Source organism: Wolffia australiana, chromosome 11 (assembly GCF_029677425.1).
Source record: "Wolffia australiana isolate 7733 chromosome 11, ASM2967742v1".
Classification (NCBI taxonomy): Eukaryota; Viridiplantae; Streptophyta; class Magnoliopsida; order Alismatales; family Araceae; genus Wolffia; species Wolffia australiana.
In genome coordinates, this window is record NC_135845.1 from 7,924,445 (window position 1) to 7,944,019 (window position 19,575).

The 19,575-nt window shown below is 41.4% G+C and overlaps 2 protein-coding genes across 2 annotated transcripts; one reads left to right on the forward strand and one right to left on the reverse strand.

The window, feature by feature from the left end:
- The first annotated feature begins 3,955 nt into the window (after nucleotides 1–3,955).
- LOC144709892 (DCL-like protein) lies at nucleotides 3,956–9,240 on the forward strand. The gene is made up of 3 exons (XM_078583543.1): nucleotides 3,956–4,306; nucleotides 8,015–8,129; nucleotides 8,776–9,240. The coding sequence occupies exons 1-3, from the start codon at nucleotides 3,987–3,989 to the stop codon at nucleotides 8,941–8,943; spliced, it is 603 nt and encodes a 200-aa protein (XP_078439669.1). The 5' UTR covers nucleotides 3,956–3,986; the 3' UTR covers nucleotides 8,944–9,240.
- A 3,552-nt stretch (nucleotides 9,241–12,792) lies between these two features.
- Nucleotides 12,793–17,021, reverse strand: LOC144709891 (U-box domain-containing protein 45-like). The gene is made up of 7 exons (XM_078583542.1): nucleotides 16,646–17,021; nucleotides 16,420–16,497; nucleotides 16,105–16,290; nucleotides 15,847–15,954; nucleotides 14,709–15,784; nucleotides 14,521–14,644; nucleotides 12,793–13,368 (listed from the first exon to the last, which is right to left on the reverse strand). Exons 2-7 carry the CDS (start codon nucleotides 16,474–16,476, stop codon nucleotides 12,901–12,903), a joined length of 2,019 nt encoding a protein of 672 aa, XP_078439668.1. The 5' UTR covers nucleotides 16,477–16,497; nucleotides 16,646–17,021; the 3' UTR covers nucleotides 12,793–12,900.
- Between the last annotated feature and the right edge of the window lie 2,554 nt (nucleotides 17,022–19,575).

Here is a 19,575-nt window from a genome sequence, read left to right on the forward strand (position 1 = left end):
GGGCCAGGGGAGTACCTTCGTCGCGTTGGCGATGGATATCACCAACCGGAGGAGATCCCGGAGATGATAAGAGGCTGAGGTGCCGACGTGAGGCGGGTGCAGAGTAGAGGTTGGCGTAGGCGAGGGTGTCTTCTGATAGACGGGTGGCCACGCAGTGGATACGGTGGGCTAGCGAGCGGGGGCGCAGCGAGCGCGTGTGCGGGGCTGGCTGCGCGCCTGCAGGTGCGCTGGGGTCGGCGGCGCGCAAGCAGGCGCGATGGGCCGGGCAGCCTTGGGTCACAGCGGCCATAGTGACGGTGGGCACACTGCACAGCACGGCCGCGACTCAGGCGAGCGCGGCGCGTGCGGGGCGGCACAGCGCGCGAAGGGCGCGAGCGCAGGGGGGCAGCGCACGGGCGGGCGCGTTGGGCTCAGGCGACCGTTGACCCGCGGCGGGCACAGGGCTCGGTGGACCCGACGGGGGGGGGAGTGTGGGTCAGAGGCGGCGCGGCGCGGTCGGCTCGAGCGCGGTGCCGTCGCGCGAACGCGCAGCGGGTCATGGAGATGGCGGATCGGCGGACAAGACTGGCTGGCAGAGTCAGCCGTCAGGCTGCTGCGAGTCAGACTGGGCGATGGGTGAGGTCGACATGCGGCGGGGGGCAGAAAGACGGCGGCGTGGCAGGAGCTGGCGGAGAGGCGATGGCACGGCGGTGCTCCGCCAAGAGGGCGACAGCGTGGCGGAGCTCCGGTAGGAGGGCGGCGGGTCATGGAGATGGCGGATCGGCGGACAAGACTGGCCGGCGGAGTCAGCCGTCGGGCTGCTGCGAGTCAGTCTAGGCGACAGGTGAGGTCGGCCTGCGGCAGAGGGCAGGAAGACAGCGGCGTGGCAGGAGCTGTCGGAGAGGCGACGGCGCGGCGGTGCTCCGGCAGGAGCGCGGCGGCGAGGCGGAGCTCCAGCAGGAGGGCGGCGGCACGGCGAAGATCTCCTTCCTCTCTCCCTTCTCTCCTTCCTCCCCTTCTCCTTCTTCCCCTTCCTTCTCCTTCTTCTTTTTCTTCTTCTTCTTCTTCTTCTTCTTCTGCTTCTTCTTCTTCTTTCTTTCTTCTTCTCCCTCTTCTCACGTACGTGACTCTTCAACTTCTCAATGTTATAACTTCAAAATTCAAGAGTGGCTGTCTTGGGCGCCCACCCCCTCCTTATATAGGATGGGTGAAAATGGGCCCCCTTTTAACAACAAACAAAGAAAGAAGAAAAAGGAAGATAAAGGGGAGAATGAGGCTAGTCAGGCCCATGGGAGGGGAAGACGTCCTCATAAGGGCTCTTCCCCTCGCTACACGAAAATAAGGGAGACGGCGATGACAAAAGAAAAGGAAAAGAGAACAAAAAGAAATGGATAAGTGGGATGCTCCGACGATGAGGTGGCGCGTGCGTCATGCCGAATATCTGAACTCGGGGTCCCGCGTCGCTGCGGCGGCTCGTCGTGTCGGCTGGACACGTGGCGGTGGGGGCTCGATGTCGATGCTGGCTCTTCATGTGACGGCTCGACGGTCTCGGGCGCTGCCACGCCATCAATCCATCTCCTTGCTTTTCGGCCCTATCTGATGCCAATGTGGAATATGTGTCACTCTGGAATTTATATAGAAAAACTAGGTTTCCTAGCAAAAGCCATATGGGAAAAATCCTAACTAGCTTTTTCTATATACATTCCACTAAAGACTGCTTATTGAATTAAAATACATCATCCTCCACATGCGTACGCAGGCTATATTTGTGATGGACCTCTATGGGCTTCTTGATTGGCCTCCTTATCCTTGGCCTGGTGTTGATTCAGAACGATAGGATGGGGATTGAATGTTTGTTCCAGCGTCAATTGGACGAGTGGAATGAAATCAATGAGAAGTATTGACTCTGCGTCAAAAGACCAGTAAATCACGATGAGGGGGTCTTGGGTATGCCATAGGGCTCCCAATGACGTGGACATCGAGTTGAAGGCCGAGGGTATGAGCACGGCTACTATTGCTAGTGTGCACACCCTTGATGATCCAACCAAGCGCGTACCGTGAGGAATCTTACCTCTCAAGATAACATTCCTATCTAACTCTATTCTATCCCCATTGGTTGAGTCGTGCTCGAGAGGTACTAAAAGAGGTAAAGAACGAACAAAGGGTAATGTTCAACGCTCCTATGGGCCGAAACCCACTTGATCGTGACCGTAGCGATCAGGATCTACTGTGGGACCCGATTGATCGTGAACTTGGGTAACATCAGCCTTTGGAGGCCTGTTGACTAGGCTGAATACTTGAAGGCTAGGTCTTTCACCTTCGTGCTGGCTCCTCGCCCTGTTTGAGACTGGGTCTTCGATGCTAGATGGTCCCCATCAAGTGTGTGTGTTGGGCACTACTACTGAGGCGTCGGTGCTTGCAAACTGTGAATAGGCTTGAGTGCCTTTGGCTCGCTTACATACAGCTGGCTTGTTACTACTATGCCCTGGCTCAACCCTAGATACTTAAAACCCAATTTTTAAATATATATTTTTTCTTCCTCTATCTCTCTTTTTATTTATTTCTTCAACTTTGACTTCCTCTCTCCAAAATAAACTGACACACTAGAGGGACCATTAAACTCACTAAATTTAATAAGTTTACACACATTTTACTAAGAAATAATTGGACTTGTAGAATATGTAAAAATTACATAAAAATGTTGTTTATGTCTGTTTAATGTATGAAATGATAATCCATATAAAAATGAAGATAATACCCATAAAATGATCTCCAAATGTAAAATATGTATAACATCATCCGTCATTCAGTGTTGATCACCTACATAAATGCTAATTAACTCCACTTAAGACATTAGCCTCGAGTAAATTAAGGAAGTGAGAGTTTCAAATAAACCCACTTAACCTTGGTAAAAATGATAAGTTCATGCATTAATCTCATGTGAATTACAAATTATTATGAATTTTGATTTAATTTAATATGTATCTTATCATATATTTCAATGGTTAACTCAAATCTTTGTAAGTTCTAATAGCTTTGTTTATTTTGATGTTTTCACACCACTTCCTTGCAGAAAACTCACATTAACATGGTTTCTTGATACACAAGCTATGGCTTAAGCATGCCCCAATTACTCAATACCAGACTGATGGTTGGTATCTCAATGGAAATTCAAACAAGCGCAGATTACATATTATCATTATATAAGCATATGAAATCATGAATTACTACAAAATTAGTTGCCGGATAGATAAAATTTATTTTTTTCATAAACCCATATTTTGAAATCAAACCTAAAAATTTTACATCCGTCAAATCTTTGAGAAACTAAAAACTCACAACTTTTGAGAGCCGTTTTGAGGGCACACATGTGTAATGAAAATTTAAGAAAAGCCCCTCCGACTTGGTAAACGGTTTGAGACCTTGTTTTTATTTATTTGTAACGAGCGCGGGAACGGGCGGACGAATCTTCGTCACGTCAGTCATCTGAAGTCCAGGATGTGGCAATTTTGTAGTCCACAGAGAAAATTACCGTCCCATCCGCGTCCCTGCACTACACCAACTGAGAGCCGTTTTGAGGGCACACATGTGTAATGAAAATTTAAGAAAAGCCCCTCCGACTTGGTAAACGGTTTGAGACCTTGTTTTTATTTATTTGTAACGAGCGCGGGAACGGGCGGACGAATCTTCGTCACGTCAGTCATCTGAAGTCCAGGATGTGGCAATTTTGTAGTCCACAGAGAAAATTACCGTCCCATCCGCGTCCCTGCACTACACCAACTGAGAGCCGTTTTGAGGGCACACATGTGTAATGAAAATTTAAGAAAAGCCCCTCTGACTTGGTAAACGGTTTGAAACCTTTTTTTTATTTATTTGTACCGAACCATACCGATGACGGGACGGCACGAAATAGAACAAGGGTCGTCATCCGACGCCGACCCTTAGCCGGTCGGTTCTTCAACAGATACCCTCTTCCTCTTCCTCCGCCACTCTCAGTTCTCTCAGCGATGGCGGCGATGGCGGCGGCGGCGGCGGCAGCGGCGGCGCTGCGCGTCGGGCTGGGGTCGGCGGGGCGCGCGCTGCGCGTGCCGCTGAGCCACGTTACCGGCGGTCGGTCGCGATTGTTCCAGGCCGGCGCCGCTCGCCCGCGCAGGGAAGACCCCGCGGTGGACGTCTCGGGCGATGATCCTCGCCAATCGGCCGAGAAGTTGGCCAATTTGTGGGGGGAGATTCTTGAGAGCAAGCGGTATAGGGACAAGGAAGCGGCGATTCTCAAGGATATCGACCCCATCCGGGAGCTTACCAAGAGTATCCTCCACACTGATCGGTGAGATTTTTGGCGAGAATTTTTTTTTTTTTTTTTGGTGAAAGTTTACCTTTTTTTAAGGCATTCTTCCTGTCGTATTGGTGTTTTCGCGCAAGAAAATGTTGAGTTTTTGCCTGAATTTTCTTATTTTTTTGACGGTTTTTTAGTCCGATAGATAATATTGAACTTGGAAAGTTTGAGAAATTCTTCCAGTCAAATTGGTATTATCGAGCTGGAAAAGTTTGGGTTTTTGCCTGAATTTTCCTATGTTTAATATATTTTTTCTGTCCAATCGGTAACATCGACCTTGGAAAGTTTGAGACATTCTTTTAGACAAATCGGTTTTATCGAGCTGGAAAAGTTTGAGTTTTTGCCTGAATTTTCCTATTTTAAAAACATTTTCTTGTCCAATCGGTCACATCGAGCTTGGAAAGTTTGAGATATTCTTCCAGTCGAATTGGTGTTGTCGTGTTAGAAAAGTTTAAGTTTTGGCCTGAATTTTCCTATTTTTAAGACATTTTCTTAGTCCAATCGGGAACATCGAGCATGGAAAGTTTGAGAGTTTGCTGGAACCTTCCGTTAATTGAGACATTCTAGTCCAATCGGTCACATCGAGCTTGGAAAGTTTGAGATATTCTTCCAGTCAAGTTGGTGTTGTCGTGTTAGAAAAGTTTTAGTTTTTGCCTGAATTTTCCTATATTTAAGTCATTTTTCTTAGTCCAATCGGTATTCTGGAGCCAGGAAAGTTTGAGTTTTTGCTTGATTTTTTCCGTTGTTTAAGTCGTTAAATAATGGCAATAGCACTAGAACTTAAGAGCACTTCCTGTGTGCTACTGTTGTCTTTATGCTTTATAAGGAAGGGATAATGCCCGTTCATGGTCAATTAGATTGATTCTAGTCTATCGTTGGGATTGAATGGAGACAGGAAAACATCCATTTTGGACGTGTTTTCTATATTTGACTGTCTGTGTTGTCCCAAAGTTCTTATACATCGTCCACATCATGCTCCTTAGGTGTTCTTGATGCTGTTGTGAGAATTGCTGTCAAGTGCCATAGGAGGACAAATCCAAATTCCTCGTCATCATCATCATCATCATGTCATTATCACATATGATTTTGATGGCGATGAGTCATCATTGTCATACATATTCATGTAGGATTGACACGGTCAATGGCGTGCCACATCTTCATTGCCATCCTAACACAAGCGAATGATGAGGACAAAGACAAATTTTCTTCAGCGTCTTGTCACATTCATCGAGAATGCAGAACTATATTTGAAATGGAGAGTGGAGAAAGAGTATCTTATTCAGGGAAAAAATTAGATTTCTCCAATCGCCATTATCCTTGACATTCATCTGTTCCTCGGACGATGATAAATCATCATTGTCATCTATATCTGCGTACGGATGAGAATAATGATTCTGAGTCCTCATCGTTGATGTTTTCCACTCATCACCATCATCATCATCATCATCAAGGACATCAAACCCAGGTGCCGAGTGCCAACGAGCATTCCCTGGAAAAAAATGTGTCACAGCTGAAGATAGGTGCTTTCATGGCTGATGCAGCATGACCTTTTGTTATACTTTCCATTTTTATGAATAGTTAATGTAACACTTTTTAATTCCATGAAACGTTTTACTCCAGGTCTTGTCTGCAAGATTATTGTTGATTAGAGGCATTTATCTTTCTTGTTTAATTTTTTACTTTCTGTAAATGGACCGGGTGTTATAAGCAGCCGATATAGCTTATGTGGGTCACGTTTTATTTCCTATAAACTGTTATATTCGGGTCACGTTTGAAGTGATCCACATGAGAGTGTATCAGGCGACTTAGTCTCATAATAACGCACGTTAATGAATATGGCTCATGGACTGTTTTATTGGCTGGTATAACCAGTCTGTAGGAATTCACCCTTCCTAAGAAGCTCTCCTTCAGTTGTCTCCTGTGTCTTCCTGTGTCTCTCTTGTGAAGCTAGGGTCTACAAATGGAAAAGTGATATGTTGGATTTCGCGTATTAGCTGGTTTAACTGCTAACCGGTACAGTTAAGTGGGCTGGGCCCATTATATATAGTCACTTTTTCTCTCGTGTGAGAGAATAATTAACTTTCCTGTTAAGTAATTCACATGGATCCTCTTATAACACATGGCCCAAATACAAATGGGAAGGACAGAGAAAAACAAGAAACAAGGAAGAAGCAAAATAAGTGTGGCTAGCTGCAACATATGAGAATTAGTAACTTACCCATTAAGCCTTTCAGGTGGGTCCACTTATAGCATGTGGCCCACATAAATATAGTAGGGAGAGAAAAACAGGAAACAAATCAGGGCGGCTGGCCAACACCGGTGATCAAGTTGGGTGTGGATATTGATCATGCCGTGCTTGGTCATCAGCCACTGGAACGGAGGATTGGGTAGGCTTTTTGTGAACACATCAGTTGTGAGAACAACGAAACCTGCATCCATATTTCCTTTGATGAAGTGGCGAACAATTTTAATATGTTAGGTGCAGTCATGTTGGACATGATTATGAGAAAATGTAATAGCAGACTGGTTGTCACAGTAGATATTCATATTTGTTTGAGCTTGGAACAATTTCAAATGTTCTATGATCCCTCTTATCCACAGACCTTCACAGATCCCATGAATCAAAGCATGAAATTCTACATCTGCACTTGAGTGAGCCACCACCTTTTGTTTCTTACTTTAGGTGACCAGACTGCCACTGATGAATGTATAGGACCCTGATGTAGATAACCAATTGACTGCTGAACTGGGATAATCAGTGTCCGAATAGTTTTCTTCAGCCTACTTTCGTGGGTAAACATGATGCCTTGTCCAACAGTTTTCTTCATGTATACCAAGATACGATATGATAATCTGGAATCTGGTGAGATCCTCCACTGTCATTCTGTTCTCCTCATTTTCTCCATCCCCTCTTCTTCTTTCGTGTTTGAACCCCCATTGTGGACTACATTATTGGCGCGGATTTCCATTTCAATCCTTGAACAGAGGAGTTGTATTATTTTTCTGCCCATACTTTGATACTATAGGCAGGAGTATGACATCAACCTACTGTTCTTAGCTTTCAGATCTTAATAGGACGGCAAAGTTCTTCAAAAAACAATAGGACGGGAAAAACCTCCTTAGAAGATTGATGTGTTAGATTTCCTCACGATATATCAGAGTGGTTTGTAATCTTCTAAAATTTTTAATTTGGAGACTGGATTGATTAACACGTGTTGTTTGTCTCCCTGAGAGTCAGCAGAAAACATTATGAAACAAAAGTTCGGCTTTCCACCATACCATTGTAATAGTGTTAAGTCTCTTCGCTTTTTTCACTGCTGAAGGTGATGCCAATCACTGCTGGTCCTAAAGATTCGAGCTTGCTATTTTTGTTTGTAACTTATCTTAATTGTGCCTGTGATCTAACTCTGTAGTTCAGTGCCAGCTCTAAACATAGACTACTTGAATTAAATTACGTAACATTAATGATTGGTTTTGCATCTTCAAGAGAGAGTTTTGTGTGTGCCTAACAGGCCTTAATTTGCTATCATTTTTGGGATTCAAGAAGTAGATGTTGGTATGCTATGGAAAACCATGTTTAACTTTCAACAATCTTAAATTACCTGTTCAGTAAAAAATCAGGGGTCTACCACGTTAGTTATTCCTGATGTCATATCTTTGATGGATTTGTGAAGACTAACAGGTTCCATCTGCTGACAGGTATAAGGATGGTGAACGTCTGACAAATGAAGATGAGAAGGCAGTTGTGGAGAACCTTCTTGTTTATCATCCTCATTCAGAGGATAAAATTGGATGTGGAATTGATTGCATTATGGTAAGCCTTATTTCTCAGGTTTTTCCATAGTAGGAGTCTATCATTCCAATAGGTGCCTTGGAGCATGACATGATGATTCTGTTGCATGAGAAAAATAAGAGAACTTTATGAAATCTAAAGAAAACATTCATCTAATTTTTTACCATTGAGTCCACCTTTCTCATACATTATACAAATGGTGTTCGAGTTTGTCCAAAGGCTACTTTCTTATACCCAACGACTCTCTGTTTCATTTCAGTTAAAACCAAAAGACTAAAACCATTATACTTCGAGTAAGGTTGGAGGTCAATGATGAATCTGTCATAGTCGACGTCATCCATATTTGGTACAAGACTAATGATGATACAATGTCGAGACAATGACGAGATAATGTCAAGGCACTTTGGATTCGTCATTGGATGATGCTGATGTATGATGAACTCATCATCATCATCATCATCCTGGAGGTCAAACTCTAACAAGGACGGAGCATTTTCCTACCATTAGAAGAGCACACAACGCATGACATGCAAACTCTTCTACTCCATCACACATGAGCACAAAGACCAGTCCGTAAATTTCATTTTGGATGGCATTTGTCGTACCCTGTTGATTAAATTGACTAATCTATTTATGCCTCTAATAATTCATTTTGCTGCTCATGAAGGTTGACAGGCACCCCCGCTTTAGAAACTCAAGATGCCTATTTGTTGTGCGGACGGATGGTGTCTTCATAGACTTCTCTTATCAAAAGTGTCTGCGAGAGTACATTAAGTTGAAGTACCCGGCTGCGGCAGAAAGATTCATAAGAGAGAATTTCAAACGAGGGACCTGAACGCCGACCTCATCTGATCTCCGATGGGCAGGCATAGCCACTCTTTCTACGCTCCAGAAATTAGGGAAGGGAAGAATATTCCATTCATCTTCTGGGCAGCAGATAAAAAGGTAAGGCTAACAGCGATTCTCCAACTAGCTGTGCTGTTATTTTGCGAAATGCCTAACTGTTTTTCGTCGTAGGGATTTCTCTCTTATGGATAAATCTGACATCAACTGTTATGTCTGATTTATTAGTTGAATACATGAAATATAATATTTTTTGGTTGAAAAGAATTGAAAATAGAAGATTTCTCTAGGATTGGAACATGCACTTAAGTATCAGTAGCAGAGTTTCGTGGGTCAATTGATTTATCACGGAGGGGGAACGATTTTTTTTTCAACTGAAACAGATGGAAAAATAAACATAGTAGCCTCTTGCTTGGGCGTCCTACTAGGGAGCTTAAAATATGTTCATCATTAATATCAAATGAAAATATGGAATGTGGTCTCTGAAGTGCTGTCTACAGCTTTGATTAGCTCCTGAACTAGCTGTAAACGTTGATGGACTTAGGTTCTTACCTGTCGATGTAAAATCAATTGATAAACTATAGAGTTTACAGTTTTATTTCAGTCTGCTAAGGGACAAGGGAATTCCTGCTTGGAAATGTTTAAGGAAATATGCAGAAATTCGTATTTAGGATATTACATTCGTTCACTTTTGTGGCTTAACTTTGATATCTTTTATGAAGACAATTAGGATGGAAGTTTAGATAAAAATTAAGACATTAAAAGTAATTGAATAAATGTGACTGAACAATTGCAAACAGTAGATCAATTATTTACTCTGTCGTAGAGAATACTTTTTTGTTTTGACTTCATTTATCGATGATTACAGAAAGTCCAGCATAAGTTTTTCAGTCTACTAAGGGACAAGGGAATTCCTGCTTGGAAATGTTTAAGGAAATATGCAGAAATTCGTATTTAGGATATTACATTCGTTCACTTTTGTGGCTTAACTTTGATATCTTTTATGAAGACAATTAGGATGGAAGTTTAGATAAAAATTAAGACATTAAAAGTAATTGAATAAATGTGACTGAACAATTACAAACAGTAGATCAATTATTTACTCTGTCGTAGAGAATACTTTTTTGTTTTGACTTCATTTATCGATGATTACAGAAAGTCCAGCATAAGTTTATCTATTATTGCTGAAAGTGCCCTAAGTCGTGCAGATTCTTGACTAAAGTTTTGCCTCATACAGCACCTACACCACATCTTCATCTTGAGATATAATATCTTTAGATAAGCCTACTGCAATGAATTCTTTTATGCCGATATCACTATGACGAATGATTGATGTTATTCAATTTGCTCTCATTTTTTTTCTTGTTTTCATGCAAGTTGAAACTGATGTGAAAATATCACCCTCCGTAAATCAACCAGGTAATACTCAACCAGTATTATCTTTTCATATTTTGTAGGTGATCCTTCCGTCTGAAATTCAAATTCCATTTCAATCAAGTATCTTTATTATAAGTTTAAGAGAGAGAAATCTCGGAAAAACTCAATTTGGATGCAATCTCAGTCTACGTAACAATTTCTGGAACTAAAATACTCTCCAGGTCAAAAGCATAGATGTCCGCCCTTTCTAATCTGAACACAATATCTTGTTACATAAACAACAAGCCATGCTTTTTGCAGATGTCAACAGCCCAATAGATACAATTCACCATCCTCAGAAATTTTAACTTCTTAATTGAGTATTTCTCATTCATTGACTATGAAAAGATGGTGTAAACATGCATACAAAGCATGTATAAGGGTTTTGGAAGCCTAAAAAGGCAAGTCGCAGAAGAGAAGACAAAGGAGTAAGAAAAGAAAAAGGAAGAAGAAAAGAAGAAATAAAGGAAAAAGAAGGAGAAGGAAAGTAAAAAGAAGAAGGAAAAGAAAAAGGAGAAGAGAAAAAAAAAGAAGTTACCGAAGAAGAAGAAGAAGAAGAAGAAGAAGAAGAAGAGACAAAGTGGAAGAAAATAAAAAGGAAGAAGAAAAGACAAAGGAAGAGGACAAAGAAGACGAAAAATAGAAGTTGCCGAAGAAGAAGAAGATGAAAAAACAAAGGAAGAAGAAAACAAAAAATAAGACGTTGACCATGAAAAAGAAGATAAAAAGGAGGAGAAGAAAATAAAAACAATGCAAAACATTATAAAGAAGTATAAGACAAAGAAAACAAAGAGTGAAAAGAAGAAGAAGAAGAAGAAAAAAGATGAGAAGAAGAATAACGAGGACTCTTAGAAAGAAAGACGCAGAAGAAAAGACAACGGCAGAAGAACAGAAAAAAAGGAGAAGAAAGGAAAAAAGAAGAAGTTACCGAAGTATAAGAAGATGAAAAAACAAGGAGAATAAAGAGGAGAATTAGAAGGCAAGTCGCAGAAGAGAAGACAAAGGAATAAAAAGAAGGAGAAGAAAAGAAAAAAGAAGTTACCGAAGTAGAAGAAGATGAAAAAACAAGGAAGGAGAAGAAGAAGAGGAAAAGATGAGAAGAAGAAGAATAAAGAGGAGAATTAGAAGTCAAGTCGCAGAAGAGAAGACAAAGGAATGAAAAGGAGAAGAAAAATAATAAGAGGAAGAAGAAAATAAGTAGAAGCCGAAGAATAAAAAGGGACATCAATATTGATCTAAATATATGATCATGATCAAACGCTGAAATGAAAATGTTCCTGATAAAATTGGACATTACACAAGATCGAATTTATGAATTTAGAATCCATCACAGATTAGAATCAAAATATTCCCAATTCTACTGATCCAGAACTACCATTTGGACAACCGCACAAAACCGCACCGCACAGATCCGTGTGCGGTGTGCTGTGCATTCTGCGAAAATAGTGTGCGGTGCGATGTGCGAATTTCGCACCGCACCGCACAGCTGCGCATTCGCCCGTTCAGTCGCATGAATGGACCTTCCCAAGATCTAGGTCACAAAGTTATTTATCATTGTACTGTAGATTGTATCCAATAGTATGGATTTCTATGGTAGTATGGTAAACCAGGAGCCTCAGATATTTTGGTTAAGTTTCAAAATCCATCATATTGGATTAACTTGAGCTGAGGAAGGAAAATCAATATGATGGATTCAGCTAACGGTTAGAGATTGGGTGTTGAGGTTTGTTCCTCAGCTCAAGCTCTTCGATTGTGAAGTTAGTAAGTCTTGTTGATCAATCTATTCTGAAGACCACCTAAGTTGGGCTATGAATGAAATTTTAGTAGAGATATATTGGTGTTTTCCATGTTTAGTTTGTTTTAATTATACCAAATTGTAGCAAAATTTTAAATTAGAAAGTGTGTAAATGGAAATAAGCAACAACCTAGTTCGTAATGTCCAACACTAATAACATTTATAACACGAAGCTTTTACTACAATAAACATTTATGTTTTCTGTAAAGGAAAGCAGTTCGAATGATAATTTCAGGAGAAAAACTCCCAATACTCTAAAATATTTTGTAAATTTCTCAGCAGAAGATTTTACCACAAAATCTTGATACCATGCCGATTTCCCCAAATACATGCTTAATGATATGATGATGGCATGATTATAGCATGTTTTCTGTGGCATATTTCTGGCTCCCAGTCACTTTTCTGATGTACAGTTCATCCTATTTCACAGAAAATGTGTGGCTGAACTCACACACCCATACACACATGGAGAGAGAGACATTAATTAAAAGGCACAGAAGACTGAGAAAACGGGGTTGGGGAATTCGTGTGAGAGAAAATGGACTGCTGTACAGTTCTCTACATGTGCAGGAAAAAAGAGAAGCCTTCAACCAAGTAAAAGAGAGAGAGAGAGAGAGAGAGAGAGAGAAATAAAGAAAGGGGCGAAAAATTAAAATCAAACAACCCCAGCAACTATACATGGAGGGAGGTAAAAAAGCTCTACAATCACAAACCTGAGAAGAAAAAAAAAAAATAGAGTCAGAACAGGGCCAGAGACCAGGGCTTGGACCTGAACATCTTCCCAAAGAAACCTCTCTTCCTGTGCACAACCGGGATCGTCTCAATTGTCTCCAATCCATTGTCCGGGAGCGAGAAGGAGACAATAGTCAACTCCTGGTCTTCATCCCTGACATCCCTCAGAAGGTGAAGCAGCTCCTTGGCACAGGCCCGGCCCTCGCTGCTCCCATTCACAGAGATATGAACCAAAGCTGGGATCACCCCCTCCTTCATCACCATAACGCGATTCTCCGTCCCAGTCAAGCACAATCCCAGAAGGATACCGGCAGCGTCGGCCTGCTCCTCGCGGCTGCCCAAGTCCAACACCTCCGCCACCTCTGCCACGCACCCTTCCACCTCAACTATCGCCGCCCGCCATTCCTCCGTCACACTGAGCTTGTGAAGTAGCTTCAGACTGCTCCCCACAAGGCCCCCGTCCGCCGAGCACACCTAAACGTTTCACGGCATTTCAGAGGTTCAGCCAGAATTGGTATATATAATAGTTTAGTAGTATGATAAGGAGCTTGTTGCAGGCCTCTATTGAGGAAGAATCTTGGAAGGAAAGTGAGAGAAATGATATAGTGAATATTGGAAGATGACAATGATTTACAGGCCCAGATTGAGACTCTTGATTCTTAAGGAAAATGACAAAAATACCCCTGACACAGGTTGGATACCCTATCATACTCCTTTCTACCCTTTGACATGCTTTTTCTACCGCATGATAACCACGGTCTTCATTCTGATTTTATAGTCATTGCGGTACTTCATTCTGATTTTATACCACATGATAACCACGGTAGTATGATAAGGAGCTTGCTGTGGGTCTCTATGGAGGAAGAATCTTGGAAGGTGATACAAGTCGATTCTTTTACAAGCATTACTAAAGAAGGAAAAGAAAGCTCAACAACTAAAGTTCCGAAAAAGTATGAATTAAGGGGAGCGGCGGCTGAAGAAGGCAAGTAATTTTTTTCAAGATTCAGTTGCAGCCTGCATCTGGAGGCAGGAGAGCTAGTCTCTTCATCGCATTCCCTATCTTCCATCCCTGTTCCATTTCCTTCTCATCCCTCACACCTCTCCATCCAAAACTCTTCACGACTGCGTTTCTCAGTCTTCATTTGAACGAATACTCAACTCTTCTGTTGGAATTCTGGAACAATTTTCCTATTCTAGTTGGATTTCTGTTTGGAATTAATCAAGAACTACAGCAGACGGAAAGCGAGAGAACGATATAATGAAAATTGGTAGATGAAAATGATTACAGACCCAAATTGAGACACTTGACTCTCAAGGAAAATGACAAAAATACCCCTGACACGAGTTAGATACCCCTGGGAGGATTCTGATCTCATACTCCTTTCTACCCTTGACATGCTTTTTCTACCGCATAATAACCATGGTCTTCATTCTGATTTTATACTCGTTGCGGTACATTAGACATGTTTCAAGGTTCTTCTAGCACAGAATCACCACCTTAGAGTTTACAATCTTATATTCACTACTGCCCTTAGCAATGGTTGTTCTAACACGTTTTATACACCTACTGTAAGCGTTAAGCATGCTGAAGATCAATGAAACTACAATCAAGACACAAGACATCACCTGCGCCACGACCTCCTTCTTCTTCTTTCCCTTGCAGAGGATCTCCATTGCCAGCTCCTGGACTTCCCCAAGTTCGGTGTTTAATAGAGAGAGGAAAGTTTTGTAGGTCTCCGCAGATTCCACCCTGGGTGGATTCAATTTTCAGATTCTGGACTAAATCATCGGAGAAAGAAGAGATGGAATGATACCTGGATTCCTGTAGAAGAGTTGAAAGAATTTGTAATCCAATTTCCTTTGAATTGGTGCTACCTAGGAACTGAACCAGCGCATCCAAGAAGCCTTCGGAAAGAATGGATTTCCTTTCTTGGTCGTTCTGCAGCTGAGATTCAAGCTCAGCCAGTGCCTTGGCCTGCGGCTCTGGCGCCAGATCTGCCAGATCAGACAAGAACTTGTAATACGGACTGCCATTGCCGTTGCCTTCGTCAATCTCTGGAAGAGTATGAGGTGCAAAAGATGACTCAGCAGAGAGAGTGGAGACGTTGCTGAAGTCAAAATCGGCAATCCTGGATCTGACATTGGTGGCAGAGAACGTTTTGAAGCTAGTAATGGAGCAGGAGTTCAAGCTGTTGAAAGAATGAGGAACTTCGAGCTCGGTTGAAAGAGATGGAGCTGGCATATCAAGAGTACTGATTCCCCTTCCCTCGCGCCAGTTCGAAATGAGTGTCCTCATGCAGGAATTGGGAACCATTGCAAAGTTTGTCATCTTCTTGCCAGTCTTCGGACAGACGTCATGGCCGTCGAGGAACCACTTGGCAATGGCGGATCTCTCGTAGGTTTGTCCTGAAGCGATCACCACCGGATCTTGCATCAGCTCCATCGAGAGAGGACATATGAACTCCTTGGGAGGCGAATCCAAGGATTGATCCCTTTTCTGATTCATAACTCCATTTGTTGACATTGATTCTGGCTGTTCAGCCTCTGAGGCAAGTTCTTCTCTCAGATCTTCCAATATTTGTCCTAAATTCTCAGAAAGAAGCCTCTTCTCATACTTCTTAAACAGGAAGAGAAGGAACTTGAGAGCAACCTCCTTTTGCGGGTCTGAGCCACGGAGCTGGTTGAGGAGCTTCTTGATGGATCTCTTCTCCACGAGACGAGCTCGGGGAGACATGACATCAAGCTTCTGAGCAGCATCGCAGAAAGCTTTAAACTCAGCTTCCTCAGGAGTGGTCTGCTTGATAATTGAGAATATCCCTCTACCAGCTCCCTCTACTGCAGGATTGATGCTGAATTTCGCCGATCCCAGTCTCAAGAGAATCTCAGCAACCTTCAAGAACAGAGGGAAATTCAATTTTTTAGAAATAGAGGATGAGAAGAGTGATTGCAGACCTTATCTGCCAGGTAGTCAGGAAGCATCCCCAGCAAGCGGCTCAAGCTTTCATGGAGAGCATTCCTTCTCCTCTCGCATCGAAGAATGACAGCTTCTGCAGTCATGGCCTGAAGAACATAATTTCTTTTCATGGGTGATCGAAGAAGCAGAAAGGAAAAATCTTTCCAAAAACAGAAATTGTGTGATTAATCAAAATAGAGGAGAATTCAAGAAATTGAGCTGGGATGATCAAGGTCTGATAGGTTATTGATTGATACCAGGTAGAAGCAGCTTGATTCCGTCAAGTGCAGAAGCAGCAGCTTAGTTTTCGCAATCTCATTATTCAAAAAACATAATTCTCGTATGCCAGCCGTGCCACCAGGGTGAGCCGATTCGATGATCGGAATTACAGGAACAATCATGTCCAGGATCTTGGACAGCTCTCCGCACAATGATCCAAAAACCTGCCATGTAAATTAAATTATTCATTTTTGAGTTTCGATTAATGAAATCCTGTATTTTCTTCCTACGAGGATTATCAAATTTCAATCAAGATAAGAGGCTGGTTGCGCAGAGGAGGAAAAAGGAATTACCTTTCTAGCGGAAAGATCCTGAGAGCCCTGATCCATTTCACCAGCAACATGATCCATCAAGCAATAATTTCTATAAATCTGTAAAAGAAAACCCACCAAGGACGAGAAAGTCAGGATCACGATCACGGAAATTTTTGCAGATGAAAATTATGATTGCACAATGAATGATTTCTCACGCTGACTTTAGAACGAATTGCGCGAAAATTGAAAGATTGAAGGAGCTTACAATTAAACAAATCAATTGGCGAAGGAGAAATTCTGGATTTTCAGCCGCGGATGGTCGAAACCCGGAAAATTATTCTTCCTTCCGCGCAGCTATCAACTCTTGAAGGCAAATCCGATCACCAAGATGAGCCCTAGAACAGTTTTCTCCCGTTAAACTCCGTCTCCGGCGACGGCTTTCCTCTATCATAAACTACTCGAACGATTTGGCTAGTGGGTAGACCTCGGAAACCGCCATCGGAGAGGAAATTAAGAAATATGGAAAGATCAACGCAGAAGGAAGAACAGAGAAGAAATCAAGACGAACCCAGCTACAAAAATACACGGAAAGAAAGACCCAGAAAGAGTCTACCCTCCCTTTGAGTGGTCCGCGTTGAAGTAGAAGAGAACATCTTCTCTAGTCAACGATGCCGCTGGGCTGCAGCCCATAGAAAACGGCCAGGAAATTCGCCATTTACATGTAAACTGAGAATTAAGAAGACTCTTTCAACTTTGATTAAATTGCTTTAAAGACTCTTTTTTTCAAGTGAATTCTCGTCCAGCTTGATCTTACTGTTTCTTTAAGGCCTGTTAGAGCTAATGATTTGACTTTGTACACTGTTTTAGGAAAATGTTTTACTGGGAATATACTTGATTGATGACATTTTGATGGGATTAAGTATCCTGCAATATTATATTTGATAAACCATACACTAGAGGCTTGGTTAGCCTACTGGCTTGTATGTATCTAAAAGCAATACTCTTCATGTAGACGGAGTAGTGTATTTGAAAGAGAACTACCCCATATTTACAGTCAAATATAGATGATTTTTTTGTTGAACGTTTAACTATTTAGACTTTGGTTGCATGCTATTTAAAAAATTTACACAATGAGTGTATAAGAATGGCATGGTACGATCTTTTAAGAAAGTGTCAAGTTGGGCATTTGTGATGTAACCCATGAATCTGAAGCAGATGGGCCATTATTTGCTGGTCATAACAAGAGGCATGGGTTGACTTTATTAGCCAAACGGCTAACAGCCAGCCACAATTTAAATTGGTTGGTTGATATTTACATTGGAAGGAGACATTATTGGAGAGAGAACCAATATCCTCCAACTAGAAATGCAAAAAAGAATATTTGATGATACTTAGGCCACTAAATGAATAGTGACCTTTTCCAGCAAATCTTTTGCAATTATTCTAATCAGCCAGTTGTTTTTTTGCTGAGACTGCAATTACGGGGAACCAAAAGTCACTAGTTTCAAAACAAGATAATGGGTACAAATAAAGGCAGCTTTCTATGGATGGAAAATGATGATAAAAGGGAGAAAATGTTAACATAAGAAGGATTACTAACTTGGGATTCCTTCCAAGTCTCCCCATTACATATCGACAGCTGATCATCATGATCACAAAGATAATTCAATGGGCCACATTGAAATATCCAAATCTATAACTGTTCTACAAGAGGGGAACACCCATCATATTTTTCTCAGAAAACTGCGTTTTAAGTCGGTGATCAGAGACACAAAAGTAATGCAAGGTCTTGGAAAGGGAACCAAAAGTCACTAAACTAGTTTCAAAACAAGATAAAGGGTACAAACAAAGGCAGTTTTCTATGCATGGAAAATGATGATTAAAGGGAGAAAACGTTAAACCCACTGCATATCAACATATGATCATCATGATCACAAAGATTATTCAATGGGCCACATTGAAATATCCAAATCTATAACTGTTCTACAAGAGTGGAAAAAACCATCAGATTTTTTTCAGAAAACCGCGTTTTAAGTTCGTGATCAGAGACACAAGAGTGATGCAAGGGCTGGGAAAGGACGCCAACGATGACGATGAATAAAAGATGACTTAGAGAAAGACTTTCAACGTGAAAAAGACGTCTCCGTTCACACCTTACGCGGTCATGAAAGAAATCTTGACCATAAAATGGCGTAGTATATCTACGTCAGGACAGTGATAAGCAGCTGGGAACCACAAACAAAGATTAGTTGGATACATCATGACAACCAACTCTATCAGCGTCACAATTCTTTAATCGTTATTCTTTGCTCTTGAGTCTTGATCGATGGCCCTACGGTGAACTATGTAACTGGGGGTTTGACGACATGGAAAAAATAAAAAAAACCATTCATCCGACCTACCTGTGGGATATATCTGTCAACTAGGCAATTTATATATCTAGTTGCCAATCTGGGTATATGTCTATTTGATATGATATCTATCATTTAATTACATATGTGTCTATGTTATTTGACAACTACTTGTCTCTCCGTCCTTCAGTATACCTCTGCATTAAATGTACCCAGACCCCATCTGTCTATTTTCTTATTTCCATTTGCATTCAACATTTTATTTGAAATATATTTGGGATTTATAATTTTCATTCTACTAGTATCAATATATTTTATGAAAAGTTCATAAAATACTATTTGACATTTTATGCATGTTATTACATTTTTACATACTTTTTTTAACGGTGAAGGTTTTAAAACAAAATTAGGCCTGAGGTAGGTAAAATCTAAAATAAGACCTGTTTTGAAACTTTAAATTCTTAGAAATCTCCTGGTATATATACCAAAAGGAAAAAATTTAAACCGAAATTTCTTGTATTTGGGGAACTGGTTTGGATGCACTCTTGGTTTCATGAGAATGGCTTGTCTACTTTTTTTTAGCAGAAGAGCTAGAGTCCAACTAGATGTATAAGGAAAAACCTCTCTCCCTAAACCTCTTTACCCATCTCACCTCTCGTGCTCACATACTCTCTCACTCATTTCCTGAGTAAAATTTACCCAAGTTTATGTAATGATAAATTATCTAAATTAAAATTTGTGGGATGAGATTATAAAATTAATTAACATTAGATGATTCAGAAAGAACCTTGTTAATCAACAAAGAAAATAATATCATCTTATCTCCTTCCCATTGTGATTATGG

Coding starts and splice junctions, on each gene's coding strand:
- LOC144709892 (XM_078583543.1), top strand. CDS start 3,987: ATGGCGGCGATGGCGGCGGCGGCGGCGGCAGCGGCGGCGCTGCGCGTC. Junction 4,307..8,014: donor AGTATCCTCCACACTGATCG/GTGAGATTTTTG, acceptor ATCTGCTGACAG/GTATAAGGATGGTGAACGTC. Junction 8,130..8,775: donor GTGGAATTGATTGCATTATG/GTAAGCCTTATT, acceptor CTGCTCATGAAG/GTTGACAGGCACCCCCGCTT.
- LOC144709891 (XM_078583542.1), bottom strand. CDS start 16,476: ATGGATCATGTTGCTGGTGAAATGGATCAGGGCTCTCAGGATCTTTCC. Junction 15,955..16,104: donor AATCAAGCTGCTTCTACCTG/GTATCAATCAAT, acceptor TATGTTCTTCAG/GCCATGACTGCAGAAGCTGT. Junction 13,369..14,520: donor AGAAGGAGGTCGTGGCGCAG/GTGATGTCTTGT, acceptor TGAAACGTTTAG/GTGTGCTCGGCGGACGGGGG.